Source organism: Eremothecium gossypii, chromosome VI, assembly GCF_000091025.4.
Source record: "Eremothecium gossypii ATCC 10895 chromosome VI, complete sequence".
Classification (NCBI taxonomy): Eukaryota; Fungi; Ascomycota; class Saccharomycetes; order Saccharomycetales; family Saccharomycetaceae; genus Eremothecium; species Eremothecium gossypii.
Window position 1 is genome coordinate 1,606,584 of NC_005787.5, and position 11,860 is coordinate 1,618,443.

At 48.4% G+C, this 11,860-nt stretch overlaps 11 protein-coding genes across 11 annotated transcripts; 7 read left to right on the forward strand and 4 right to left on the reverse strand.

Annotated features, from left to right (window-relative positions):
- Positions 1–13: 13 nt before the first annotated feature.
- On the reverse strand, positions 14–1,243 carry RPA49 (DNA-directed RNA polymerase I subunit RPA49; the record flags this gene model as incomplete). Its single annotated transcript, NM_212321.1, has 1 exon — positions 14–1,243. One exon carries the CDS (start codon positions 1,241–1,243, stop codon positions 14–16), a length of 1,230 nt encoding a protein of 409 aa, NP_986185.1.
- Positions 1,244–1,357: 114 nt separating this feature from the next.
- JJJ3 (Jjj3p) lies at positions 1,358–1,828 on the forward strand (the record flags this gene model as incomplete). Its single annotated transcript, NM_212322.1, has 1 exon — positions 1,358–1,828. One exon carries the CDS (start codon positions 1,358–1,360, stop codon positions 1,826–1,828), a length of 471 nt encoding a protein of 156 aa, NP_986186.1.
- A 64-nt stretch (positions 1,829–1,892) lies between these two features.
- On the forward strand, positions 1,893–4,145 carry CRS1 (cysteine--tRNA ligase; the record flags this gene model as incomplete). The annotated part of the gene is made up of 1 exon (NM_212323.2): positions 1,893–4,145. One exon carries the CDS (start codon positions 1,893–1,895, stop codon positions 4,143–4,145), a length of 2,253 nt encoding a protein of 750 aa, NP_986187.2.
- Positions 4,146–4,208: 63 nt separating this feature from the next.
- VPS75 (Vps75p) lies at positions 4,209–4,867 on the forward strand (the record flags this gene model as incomplete). The annotated part of the gene is made up of 2 exons (NM_212324.1): positions 4,209–4,234; positions 4,288–4,867. 2 exons carry the CDS (start codon positions 4,209–4,211, stop codon positions 4,865–4,867), a joined length of 606 nt encoding a protein of 201 aa, NP_986188.1.
- Positions 4,868–4,888: 21 nt separating this feature from the next.
- On the reverse strand, positions 4,889–5,215 carry SUI1 (translation initiation factor eIF1; the record flags this gene model as incomplete). The annotated part of the gene is made up of 1 exon (NM_212325.2): positions 4,889–5,215. The coding sequence occupies one exon, from the start codon at positions 5,213–5,215 to the stop codon at positions 4,889–4,891; it is 327 nt and encodes a 108-aa protein (NP_986189.2).
- Positions 5,216–5,270: 55 nt separating this feature from the next.
- Positions 5,271–5,579, reverse strand: AGOS_AFR643C (homeobox domain-containing protein; the record flags this gene model as incomplete). Its single annotated transcript, NM_212326.3, has 2 exons — positions 5,271–5,456; positions 5,517–5,579. 2 exons carry the CDS (start codon positions 5,577–5,579, stop codon positions 5,271–5,273), a joined length of 249 nt encoding a protein of 82 aa, NP_986190.3.
- Positions 5,580–5,682: 103 nt separating this feature from the next.
- AGOS_AFR643WA (AFR643W-Ap) lies at positions 5,683–6,111 on the forward strand (the record flags this gene model as incomplete). Its single annotated transcript, NM_212327.3, has 1 exon — positions 5,683–6,111. The coding sequence occupies one exon, from the start codon at positions 5,683–5,685 to the stop codon at positions 6,109–6,111; it is 429 nt and encodes a 142-aa protein (NP_986191.3).
- AGOS_AFR643WB (AFR643W-Bp) lies at positions 6,092–6,361 on the forward strand (the record flags this gene model as incomplete). The annotated part of the gene is made up of 1 exon (NM_001355342.1): positions 6,092–6,361. One exon carries the CDS (start codon positions 6,092–6,094, stop codon positions 6,359–6,361), a length of 270 nt encoding a protein of 89 aa, NP_001342284.1.
- Positions 6,354–8,702, reverse strand: RCY1 (Rcy1p; the record flags this gene model as incomplete). Its single annotated transcript, NM_212328.3, has 1 exon — positions 6,354–8,702. One exon carries the CDS (start codon positions 8,700–8,702, stop codon positions 6,354–6,356), a length of 2,349 nt encoding a protein of 782 aa, NP_986192.3.
- Positions 8,703–8,901: 199 nt separating this feature from the next.
- On the forward strand, positions 8,902–10,047 carry PRP21 (Prp21p; the record flags this gene model as incomplete). The annotated part of the gene is made up of 1 exon (NM_212329.2): positions 8,902–10,047. One exon carries the CDS (start codon positions 8,902–8,904, stop codon positions 10,045–10,047), a length of 1,146 nt encoding a protein of 381 aa, NP_986193.2.
- A 1,318-nt stretch (positions 10,048–11,365) lies between these two features.
- GIS2 (mRNA-binding translational activator GIS2) lies at positions 11,366–11,857 on the forward strand (the record flags this gene model as incomplete). The annotated part of the gene is made up of 1 exon (NM_212330.1): positions 11,366–11,857. One exon carries the CDS (start codon positions 11,366–11,368, stop codon positions 11,855–11,857), a length of 492 nt encoding a protein of 163 aa, NP_986194.1.
- Between the last annotated feature and the right edge of the window lie 3 nt (positions 11,858–11,860).

Below are 11,860 nucleotides of genomic sequence, written 5' to 3' on the forward strand. Positions count from 1 at the left end.
GTCAGGTATGGGTTTAGCGTCTGGCGGCTTTCCCTCTCTTGTTTAGTTCAGGAAGTTTGAAAGGCACCTTTAGGGTTGCAATCTTATAGGTGGAGGCAGCGCTCTTTGGTATACCAAAGGCCTGCGCTTGTGCTACTGTTGCACCCTTGACGGTTGCACCCATAGTGCGGAGTAGGTTTACGAGCTTTGAAGGTTTGAGACCCAGCTCGTGTGCGAAAGGTGAGATCTCGACAATAAAATTGTCAAGATGCATTATAAGTGCCAGAATGTAGCACAGTAGCTTATCCTCGCGTTGTGGGTCGATGGCGAAGGAGCGATCCTTGGACCGGCCAAATTGACCTGGCCGAACAACTGTGAATCGTTCAAGGATTCCATCAACCAACGTGTCAGCTGGCGAATTGAGCTTTTCCAGAAGATTTTCCTTGTTGCTGACGCGGCGGTTGTTGTATACACCAAGCAAAAGCGATAGGTAGTATAACAATTGTAACTTTTCCATCTGCACTGACTGGGTCAAAGTCGGCAGCTTTTTTGTAATGTATGCGGACTTTGTGTATGGCAGCATCTGCAAGCGCTGCTGAGCGTCTTTTTCCTTCATAATCGGACCCACCCTGATGAAGTTCCACTCGTGTTGAGGAATTATGCTCCTCACTGGATAAATTTGCTCAACATCCGTAGCGTCGACATTCGGTGGTGGGATTGGCCTGTCCTCTGATATGGTAGCGGCCATTTCCTGCTGTGTAGGGAGGTCTTTTGCGGCTGCACGGACAGATCCAACAATATCTACTACAGACCCGACGAGCTTATCGGAGTCGATGCGGTTTCTTTCTAGGTCAGCAATCGCCTTCTTGGCCTTCTTGGTACCAAAGGCTTGTCCTAATGCAGTGCGCATCGTAGAGGCCCGCGCGTCGGCCTGCTTGATATCTTTGCCGGCCAGTCTCTTCTTAGATTTAGATATCACCGACGTAGGTAATACCGGCGCTTGATAAAGCTCAATTGATTTGCTGCTTGGGTCATACACTCCTAGCATGTACTGGTACCCTTTGTTATTATCTACGCGGCCTTCGTACTCTAGTTTCTGGTTTTCACCGTGAAGAACATAGCTGTCGGCTGCTTTTGTCTTGTACAGTTCAAAGGTGGCATCTTCAGACGGCCGGAAACCATTGAAGAAAGATGCAACTGCTACAGATGGATTAGTGGTAACGGCAGTAACGTCAACCTCCTTGTGTGTTCTTTTAGTTCCCATCACTTTATTGTCGCGATGAGGTAGGCAGGTAGCGTATGCTGATGAATTGAAAAATTTTTACGTTTACAGTGAAGATGAAAAAGAAATGGTCATCTCGCCTGTTAGCATGCAACGATGGACGGGAGCCACTACGACATCCTAGGCATCGCAGTGGATGCTGAGCCGTTGGAGGTTCGCCAAGCATACCGCCAGCGGTTGCTTGAGGCACACCCTGACAAGCAGGGTGGTGTAGATAAGGGGGCTGTGACTCGTATACAGCAGGCGTATCGTGTCCTCTCGGACCCTACACAGAGGTCCGCATACGATGGAGAACTAGCGGTCCAAATAGCCGCAACAGGTGTGCATGGGCGCGCAGATGCGCTAGACGAACATTCGCTTGATGATTTTGAGTATAACGAGCAACAGGGCGTCTTCACGATGGCTTGTCCCCGCTGCTCGAGTGCAGAAGGATTTGAGCTGCCGGAGCAGGCTCTAGAGGAAAACGCCACTGCGCGCCCGGGAGGAGGTATGCAGGTGATTGTACAGTGCGCAGCGTGCTCGCTGTGGCTCAAGGTGGACTTTGATATAGTGTATACTAGTGAATAAAGTAGTGAGCGGCGAAGCCGCCAGAAAAATTTTCGGGTTGGCTTATCCCATCGAATGGTAGAGCATGCAGAGTGTTCTGCGTCTCAGTGTAATTAGGAATATGTCTGGAAGTGTTAAAGTCGTGCAGCCGCCATGGCAGAAGCCAGTGCGTGCCGCAGAGCAACCAGTGTTGAAGCTGTACAACTCGCTTACGCGCACTAAGGACGAGTTTATCCCACTGTCTCAAGGCCGGAATGTGACCTGGTACTCCTGTGGACCAACGGTGTACGATGCGTCTCATATGGGCCATGCGAGAAACTACGTGAGCATTGATATTAATCGCCGGCTTATCGAGGATTACTTTGGGTACCACGTAGAGTTTGTACAAAATGTGACGGACATTGATGATAAGATCATTCTTAGGGCCAGGCAGGAGCATCTGTACGCTGAGTATGTTGCAGCACACCCTTCTGTCGATCAATTAGTGCTGGCAGACGCGACGGAGGCTGTTGTACAGTACTTCCGCAAGCACTTGAATCCGGATTTGACTACTATTTCTGCTTACGAACAGTGGTATGCAAAGCTGGACCTAGCCCGTGAGCGTGAAGCAAATGCCAAGTTTGCGATGCATACCGCTGCGGTTGGGCGCGCGTTGGATGCTCTTGAGAACCCGACTGTGCCTGGCTTCCTGACTGCGGTGAAGGATGTGCTTGTGCCATTATTGGATGGGCGCTCTGGTGCCAGTGTTCGCGACCCAGATGTGTTTCGGGCCTTGGCCGCGCACTGGGAGAACAGCTTTAATGCAGATATGGAGCGGCTAGGCGTGCGCCCACCGTCGGTCACTACTCGTGTGTCGGAGTACGTGGACGAGATCGTGAAATTCATAGAGCGCATCGTGGCAAACGGCTACGCCTATGCAACGAGCGACGGCTCAGTCTACTTTGATACCGTGCAGTTCGAGGCAGGCGGCCATGCTTACCCCAAGTGCCAGCCATGGAACCGCGGGGTTGCGGACCTCATCGCGGACGGGGAGGGCGCTCTTGCGACAGGGACGGAAAAGCAGAACCCTAACGACTTTGCTTTGTGGAAGGCCTCGAAGGCTGGTGAGCCCGAGTGGCCATCTCCATGGGGGCTGGGACGCCCGGGCTGGCATATCGAGTGTTCTGTCATGGCGAGCGATGTCCTAGGAGAGCGTGTGGACATCCATTCCGGTGGGATTGACCTGGCGTTCCCGCACCACGACAATGAGTTGGCTCAGGCGGAGGCTTGTTTCAACTCGCAGCAATGGGTTAACTACTTTCTGCACACTGGCCATCTACACATCGAGGGGCAGAAGATGTCCAAGTCGCTTAAGAACTTCATCACAATCGACGAGGCCCTTAAGATGTACTCTGCGCGGCAGTTGCGTCTGGCATTCGCGATGTCGCCTTGGGGCTCGCCGCTGGATTTCAAGGAGGCGACAATGGTGCAGGTCCGCGGCTGGGAGAGCGCGATGGGTAACTTTTTCCGTACTGTACGCGCCCTCGCGAACGACGGTGACGGCAAGACGCGCCCAGGTGTACGGGAGGCGGAGCTGCGCGCGCATTTGGCTGATGCCGCGGCACGCGTGCATGAGAATTTGTGCGACAATTTGAGCACGCACTCCGTGCTGCGGTGCCTCGGCGAACTGGTAGGGCGCGCGAACGCGTATATCGGTGCAGCAGGCCCAGAGGCACGCGTGGAGAGCGTAGCCGCGGTGGCGCGTTTTTGTACGCGGATTCTAGCCGCGATGGGCATCCCCGCTCGCGCGGACGGGCTCGGCTGGTTGGAGCAGCAGGCTGGTGCTGCAGAGGCTGGCGAGGCGGCCATTTTGCCGTACGTTCGGTGTCTCGCGCGCTTCAGGGACGAGGTGCGCAAAGGCGCACGGGGCGGAGATACCGCACGGCTGCTGGCGATTACGGACCGTGTGAGAGATGTAGACTTGCCGGCGCTTGGCGTGTTGCTGGAGGATCGCCAGGACAGGCCGGCGCTTGTTAAGTTTGCCACGCCGGAGGAGCTGAAACAGCGCGAGCTGGAGGCGGAGGAAAAGGAGAAGGCAGCACGCGCGGCTGTACGGGCGAAGGAGGCTGCAGCCGCACGGGAGGAGGAGCGCCGCGCACGCGCCAGGGTGCCGCCGACGGAGATGTTTCGTGGCAATTCAGCGTATAGCGCTTTCGATGCTGACGGAGTCCCCACGGCGGACGCAGAGGGCGAGCCATTGAGTAAGTCTATGTGCAAGAAGCTGCGGAAGCAGTGGGAACAGCAGAAGAAGGCATACGATGCATGGGTGGCCGTTTCTGGTGAGGAGAGGGGTATGTAGACGTACGAAAATTATGTAGTTACGCCAAGGTGAGGAGCGTTAGCTTCACCACTTGGTGGCGAAATGAAGCGGGTCGAGCTAGAAAAGACGTAAGTGGGGCGGAAGGAGGAGGGACTGGGAAGCGGAGGACTAACGGGAGCAGGGCGCGCGCGCTGGAGGCGCTTGCGGAGTGCGAGCGGGAGCGGGAGCGGGAGGAGCGGGCGCTGGAGGTGGAGCGGCAGCGGCGGCTGGGGCCGGTGTACGCGCGGCGCAGCAAGGCGATCGAGGGGATCGCGGGGTTCTGGGGGATCGTGCTGACGCAGCACGGGGAGTTCGCGAACTACGTGCGGGCGGCGGACTGGCGGTACGTGGAGGCGATCCGGCGGGTGGAGGTGGAGTGGGCGGGGGCCGGGGCGTGGGACTTTGCGATCACGGTGGAGTTCGGGGAGGTGGAGGGCAGGCTGCGGGCGCAGAGCGTGAGGAAGCAGTTCACGGTGGGGGAGGACGGGGAAGTGCGGAGCGCGGCGGTGGAGATGGAGTGGCCGAAGCGCTACGACGGGACGTTCTTTGCGTGGTTCCGGTGGACAGGCGAGCGGCCGGGCGAGGAGTTTGCCAACGGCGACGAGCTGGCCAGGCTGTTCAGCGAGGAGCTGTTCCCGTACTGTGTGAGGTACTATGCGGAGGCGCAGAGGGACGTGGAGGAGGAGGAGGAGGAGGAGGAGGAGGAGGAGGATATGTATTGAGTTACACAAAGTACATAGCGCCTAGAACCCGTGGATCTTGATGTTCTTCTTGGGGATCGCCAGCTGCGTGATCAGGAACTCGCAGACCTTGGCTCTCTGGTCGCCCTGCAACTGGATGATCTCGCCCATCTCGTCGTCCTTGACCATGTTGCCGTTGCAGCCAAAGTCCTTCCGCAAGACCTTCAAGATGCGCTTGAGGTCGTACTCCTCGGGGATGCCCTGCACGGTGGTCAACGTTTTTCTGCCGTTTCTCTGCTGGATACGGATGTGGATGTAGTTGGAGGAGGAGGCTTCGTCGTCGCCGGTGTCAGCAAAGGGGTCGAACGACTTGAGGTTTTCGATAGACATGGTGGCGGTGGGGTGTGAGGTAGAAGGTAAGCAGAGAAAATTTTCAGCTGTCCTTTTAAAAGCGCGCACCTCGCGTCTTGGAACGCATTCGCTTATTTGTGAACCATATTCTTATCTGTATAGGTGTTAACCCGCATTTCTCTGCAATTGCCCGTCTTTCTTTGGCGTTGGGACAACGCTTCCTTTCAAACACACTTTCCAGGAACTCCTTTGTTTCCTTGGGTAACACTGTTCTTCTTCGCTGTTTATCTCCTGTTAGTAAGGCAAAGGCTGGGATTACAATGAGACTCGTCACACATACTTCACCTAGCAGAACACTGCAAATCGCCTGGATTGCTTGAGCTGTTTCTTCAATACTTGACATTTGAGTTGTGGGGAGCGAGGAAAGATTGGTTCGATTCAGTTCGTCTCCCTTAAAAAAAAAAAAGAAAAAGGAGCGTGCTGCTTTCTTCCTACCACAACCAACCATGACCAGAACTATTAACCTACAGTTACCCAAGAGAACTTCTACCTACTCGTCCAACTTTCTTAAGCCTGCTGGCTGTCCAAAGTATGAGTTTGTAGAAGGTTCAAAGAAGCCAAGCAGACCAAGAAACAAGTTTATCATCATGAGGACAATTTTCCATAACTCCTCATCCAAGATCGTCAGTGCCATATGGAAGCATTCACCCGACCAGTTTCAAAAATACTTCCAACTTCTCGCCGAGTTCGAGCAAAACTGGCACAAGCACAACCACTCCCCTGCTGCTGCCCTCACCGACGCCGAAGCATTCCGCGTCATCGCACGCTCCCTGCACCCCCAGCCCCGCGTGATAAAAAGGCGGCAGCAGAAAAAAAAAGTGAAAATGTTATGTGGTCGTTTTTCAAGGATTGAAGATGTTTTTAGTTCCCTGTAAAGTTCGTTACTCCGGCCCCACCGCCGAATTCCAATCCCTCAACCATATCAGAGGCAGGAAGATTGTTGGTAAAGATATTTTATCCAAATTCCCCGATTCCAACGCTTATTTGGCCCGCCCCGACAACGTGGCAACCCTCAACGCAATCCTCAATTGTGAACGTGACGGCAACGACCAACGGCTCCTTTCTGAGCTCCACAAGTTTCACGAGAATTTAGACCTAAATGATGCCATCCATGGTACTACATAATTATACAATCACTAACAGCTAATCCATACATCACTCTTTCGACGTCCTTCCTCACACGTGACCAATCAGCTCTTCTTTGAACAAATTCGTATATCTCCTCCTGCGTGAAAATTCCCTGGAACTTCCCTACATCGCATATCATTTTGCCTAGTTCTTTAGAATCTTTGTTTGACACCAAAAATATTTGCCCTACCGCTTTTAGCCCTGCAAACAAGGGAACAATTTGTTTTTGCCTTAAATTGTTCGCGATAAAATCATAATAGTAGTTCAAATCGCATATCAAAAAAATTGCCCCTTCGGTAGATATAATGTTCTTTTTGATGTTCTTGACAACTTCGTTAAAAAATCTTTCCCCCACTTCCTGCTGGAATACATCAATTGTCCCCTTATCTGTCGCCCCTGTCAATAGAAAACAATGATTCGACAGCAATTCTACAATCATTCTCGCACATTTTGATGGCTTAATTTCTCGCTTCAGAACACTACCCGCTTCTGGGTTAAAGTCATCCGGTAATTGGTTCGACCCAAATACAAATACAATCTCATCCATTAACTTATTAATACCAATATTTAATCCTTCCGCAACAAAATCATCCAGCGCTGTTTCAAAAGAACGCTTCTCGTGGACGACAGCACTGAGAAAGTCGTCGTGGCGCGCCACGACGTTCTTTCCTACCAACTCGTTGTTGTAGAAAATAGTGACCATCTGAAGGATTATATCGGCAATGTTAATAAGCTCCACGAACTTGATGAGCGGCTCGAGCTCGCGCTCGGCAGGGCCGAGCGCGGCATCCAGTTTCGACATGTCCTGCGGGTTGTACGCGCGCAGGAGCTCCAGCGCGCGCTCGAAGCCAGGGCGGACGTGATCCTGCGCGAGCCGCTCCAGCAGCACGCGATACAACGCCTCGCAAGTGGCCGAGATGGCGCCGTCCGCGGCAACTGCCGCGTCGCCGCGCAACTGCTCAAGGATCTCGAAGCGACGGCGACATGCATTGACACTCTGGTAGCAAAGGTCGACAGAAACTAGAGCGGCCATGTTCTCCAGATTCTCATTGAGGCGCGAGAAGTCGTATGCCAACTGCAGCTGCTCTTCCTCCTGCCGCGCTGAAGCTGACAGCTTCAGCATGCGAGTGAAAGAAATTAGGAAATTGTTCTTCTCGTCCAGCAACTGCTGCGAGTCAACTTTACTGCGCAAGGATTGATACAGCTTCTCATTACGCAGCGCCTCACGTCGCTGCGTCTCGTCTGCAAACCGCTCCAGTTCCTTCCGCAAAGTGGCTTCGAACTGCTGCACAACCACCGCGCGATACCTATCTGCCACCGGCTGCAGCAGCGACGCTGCAGCCTGCAGCAGCTTTCTCTTAAAATCTGGACTTGCGGAAGTGCTGTCCGCCACATCGGCGGCCAGCACTTCCATTAAACGCCGATACACGATCGGGAAAAACTCCAAACGCAGCGAAATACCAAACGGGCCAGTGTCTCCCGTAACCTCACCTTCCATGATCTCCTTCACGTAACCCACTACCACCTCTTCCAAAAACGCCTCGCCAAATGAATCTATCACTGCACATTTCGACCCAAACATCGAATCAGCAACCATAATCCTATTGTTCAATTCAGACACAAAATGCTTGTAAACGGCATTCAGTGCTTCAATATCTATGCTGCCTTTCCCCAAATCAAACACCCCAGTCTCCTTCATAATCCCACCATCTTGGTACTTGCTCTTCTGCAGAAATAGGTCCACCGCAACATGCTGCTCACCCAGAATCGTCAACACATCAACATACATAGAAGCACCTGTGTAGGCCCCGAGCTCGTAGAGGCGCTCCAACTCCTTCGTAACATCCGCCTTGAATTCATCCCTCAAGGTTTGAATTACCTGTTCGACTGCATCGTAGAATACACGGCAATTGCTGTTACATCTATTGAACCTCTGCAGGTTACCCAGCATTCTCGCCTTCAGCAAAGGGTCACTATACTCAACAGGAAATATACCATCCAGCCTCTTCGCATACAATTTGCTCATGAATGGCCAGAAGCAAGTATGAAATCTCTTATACACATCACGAGCACTCTCGGGTTTGAACACACGAATTTCATCAAACAAATACAACACAGCATTTGCAGGCATGCCGCTAGATTCAGCCTCAATATTACTTTCCTCAAGTCCCATCTGCCTTAATTTCCACGCCCAGTATTCCTGATCTTTGCTACTTACTGCGCTCGATACAAACTTATTGGTAAGCTGTAATATCTGGTAATCCCTTGGTAGCAATTGCTGAGCAATAGAAATAACGACTTCCCTATCCTGTAGCAACTCCTCAGCCTTACCTAGCATAACTCCCTGACCAATCCAACTTATCCTGCAATCCAACTATCAATTAACTCCAGCTAATTTTAACAAGAATAAGTCAACTACTCCAATCACACTACAAATTTTCAGCCTCACTAACCTCTGCAAAACCAACTGCAAACAACTTCCTAACGAACAAAACTACCTAAACACACTCGATTGAATTCAAGTACAACGCAAAACTATGTTATCATTGCAAAATCTACGAGACGTTCAAATACCATCCAATATAAGAGTACCTAATGACAAAGAAACTCAAACGCAAATATGCACCAATGTATTAGAGGGCCTACAACAAACGTCAATCAAACAAACAAACAGAAAAACTAACGACCAAAACATGGACGCATATAGTGAGTACTACAACTTCTTACTAAACCACTTCTCCCCAACCCCAACCACAACCGAAAACAACGGCCCAATAAAAGAACAAGCATCACAAACCAAAAAACATGCCCGCGAAGTTGTACCACAGCTGCCGTATCCTTTTGTCTTCACAACCTACAAAGAATACATACCAGCACACGAACTAGCGATAATCAAAAAAACAGCACTTGTATGTGTGATTAACGAACAATATAACTACCTCCAAGAACTTAGACGTCGTAAAGAAAATGACCCCCTATTCCAATTCCTCAAATCCAGTCACTCTCTCAACGAAACCTTCACTGCATTCATTAATCAGTATAAACAGCTCAAAAGCGGAGAATATGGCTTACAAACAAAGCTTGGTAGTGATTATAAATACACAGTAATAAAAAGGGCCTATCAACGATCTCAACATAACGAATATTCGAAAATAATACGAAATGAGCAAAAAAGTATACTTGAAAAGATGAAAATTAAGTTTGCAGCAACAGATTGGAAAACACACCACCTAATGGGGACATTTACAATCGAAGATTCGGATTACACAAAACCAATCCCTACACCTCTCAATTTCGATAAAATACTACGAACCCCAATAACGAAATCGTTTGATGATCTCTTCAATAATGGCTCCGAAGAAAAACAAAAACCAAAAAAAAAGAAGAACATAAAAATTAAATCTGCTGGAGAAACAAGATTAAAACGCTCTAACGAATCCACCAACACTAGCAACCTCATAAGATGCCCCATAACCAACAAACTAATACCAGAGGACAAATTCGAACGGCATATACAAATTCTACTCACAGACCCTGCCTACAAACAAGAAAAAGAAAAATATAAGGCAACACATAAATTAACCAACCTCACGTATGAGAACGTGTATCACAATATTAAAAGAGTGTTGAATTTGCAGCCATCCGATACCAAGACAGAATCAAAGAAACAACGCACACAATAGTAGTTCGAACACATCGATATACGGGAATTTCTCGTAAAGTTATTCACGAAAGCTGGCATAGATATCCATATAAGCAATAACACCAGATATTTATGATCGTTTCTCCGCCTACTAATGTAAATAAATGTAAATATTTTCTAAACACCGTATACATATCTCAATGTTAAAGATTCCACATAATTCAAAAGTCAAAGTCTTCATATAAATCTGTATTAAATATAAACTTTGAAGGTCGAATATATATTCTAACCAAATAATTATAACAACTGTGAACACAAAACCAATTTCAATACCTGTACGATACCACTATCTCGGAATACTCAACGAATGTCAACATATTATTCTCTTCTGATTATGTTGCAAATGTTTTATTTCATCTAATAAGTATTCCCCTGTATAATTTATTCAACCAAAACTGCCTCAAACATAAAAAAGGACGCCAACTTTCTCAATCCATTTTTTCAAAAGTTATTAAAGAAAAAAACTTTGAGATATTTTTTCAAAATTATCCCAATTTATATTACATCTTCACTAAATAATATTAAATCTTATCAAAAAGCTTATTGTTGTTTCATAACTTATATTATGAGTTTGATTAGCGATTAAATATACTAAATAACCATTTTTCAGGTTTCATAACTTATTTTATTGTTTTTCAAACTTATTTTATGTGTTTGAATGACCATGTCGAAGGCTTACTTATATGTCAACCCCATAAAACATTTCATCAAACTATAAAATAGTTTGAGAACCGCTAAATTGAGTCTACAAATTTGAATGATTCTACCATAATTTGTGACTTAAAGAAATGTACATAACCTCTTGTAACTATAGAAAGAAGATAATGTTGTCATAAATCATTGCCTCAAATTCTCTGACTAGGGAGTGAACTCAATCATCATTAACTATTTATCTGGCACTAGATTAGCACAATAGATTCGATTATCGAATACAAAAAAAAACATTCAACTTCCAAAATCAATGCACCTCCCTAGAAAAGCAACTTCAGAAATTCTCATCGGCGCGACCATGAGTACCACACGCCATCGACGAAATCAATAGTACCAGCTACATAGAAGAGAAATCAAAAATTACGATCCACATGTCACGTGATTTTGTGTTACGACAGCTTACTTTTCTTACACCCAGACATAGAAGAAAAATTTTCCAAAATTTTTGGTCAAAAATAAAAAGAAAATGCTTCAGATGTTGTCAAAGTACTGTATTCAATGAGAAGTTGCTACTCATCTGAGGTGTTTAACTGCAAGGGTTAGTTCCAGAGGTTGGAGAGTAGAGAGAGAAGAGTGTGAAGGAAGAAATGTCTCAAAAAGCTTGTTACGTGTGCGGTAAGTTGGGCCATTTGGCTGACAACTGTGACTCTGAGCGGTTATGTTACAACTGTAACATGCCTGGTCACATCCAATCAGAATGTACTTTGCCCAGATCTGCCGAACATAAACAGTGCTACAACTGTGGTGAGACCGGTCACGTTAGAGGTGAGTGCAACATCCAAAAGTGTTTCAACTGCAGCCAAGCAGGTCACGTTTCTAGGGACTGCACTGAGCCAAGAAGAAGCCGCTTCAGCAACAGCAGCAGGTCTTCCTTCTCTGGTCGCCTCAACAAGGTTTCGTGCTACCGTTGCGGTGGCCCAAACCACATGGCAAAGGACTGTTTGCAAGATGAGACTAAGTGCTACTCATGTGGGAAGTCTGGCCACATCTCGAGAGACTGCCCAAGTGGCCCATCGGAGAAGACTTGTTACAACTGTAACGAGTCCGGCCACATCTCGAGAGACTGCCCAGTTCATTAAGAG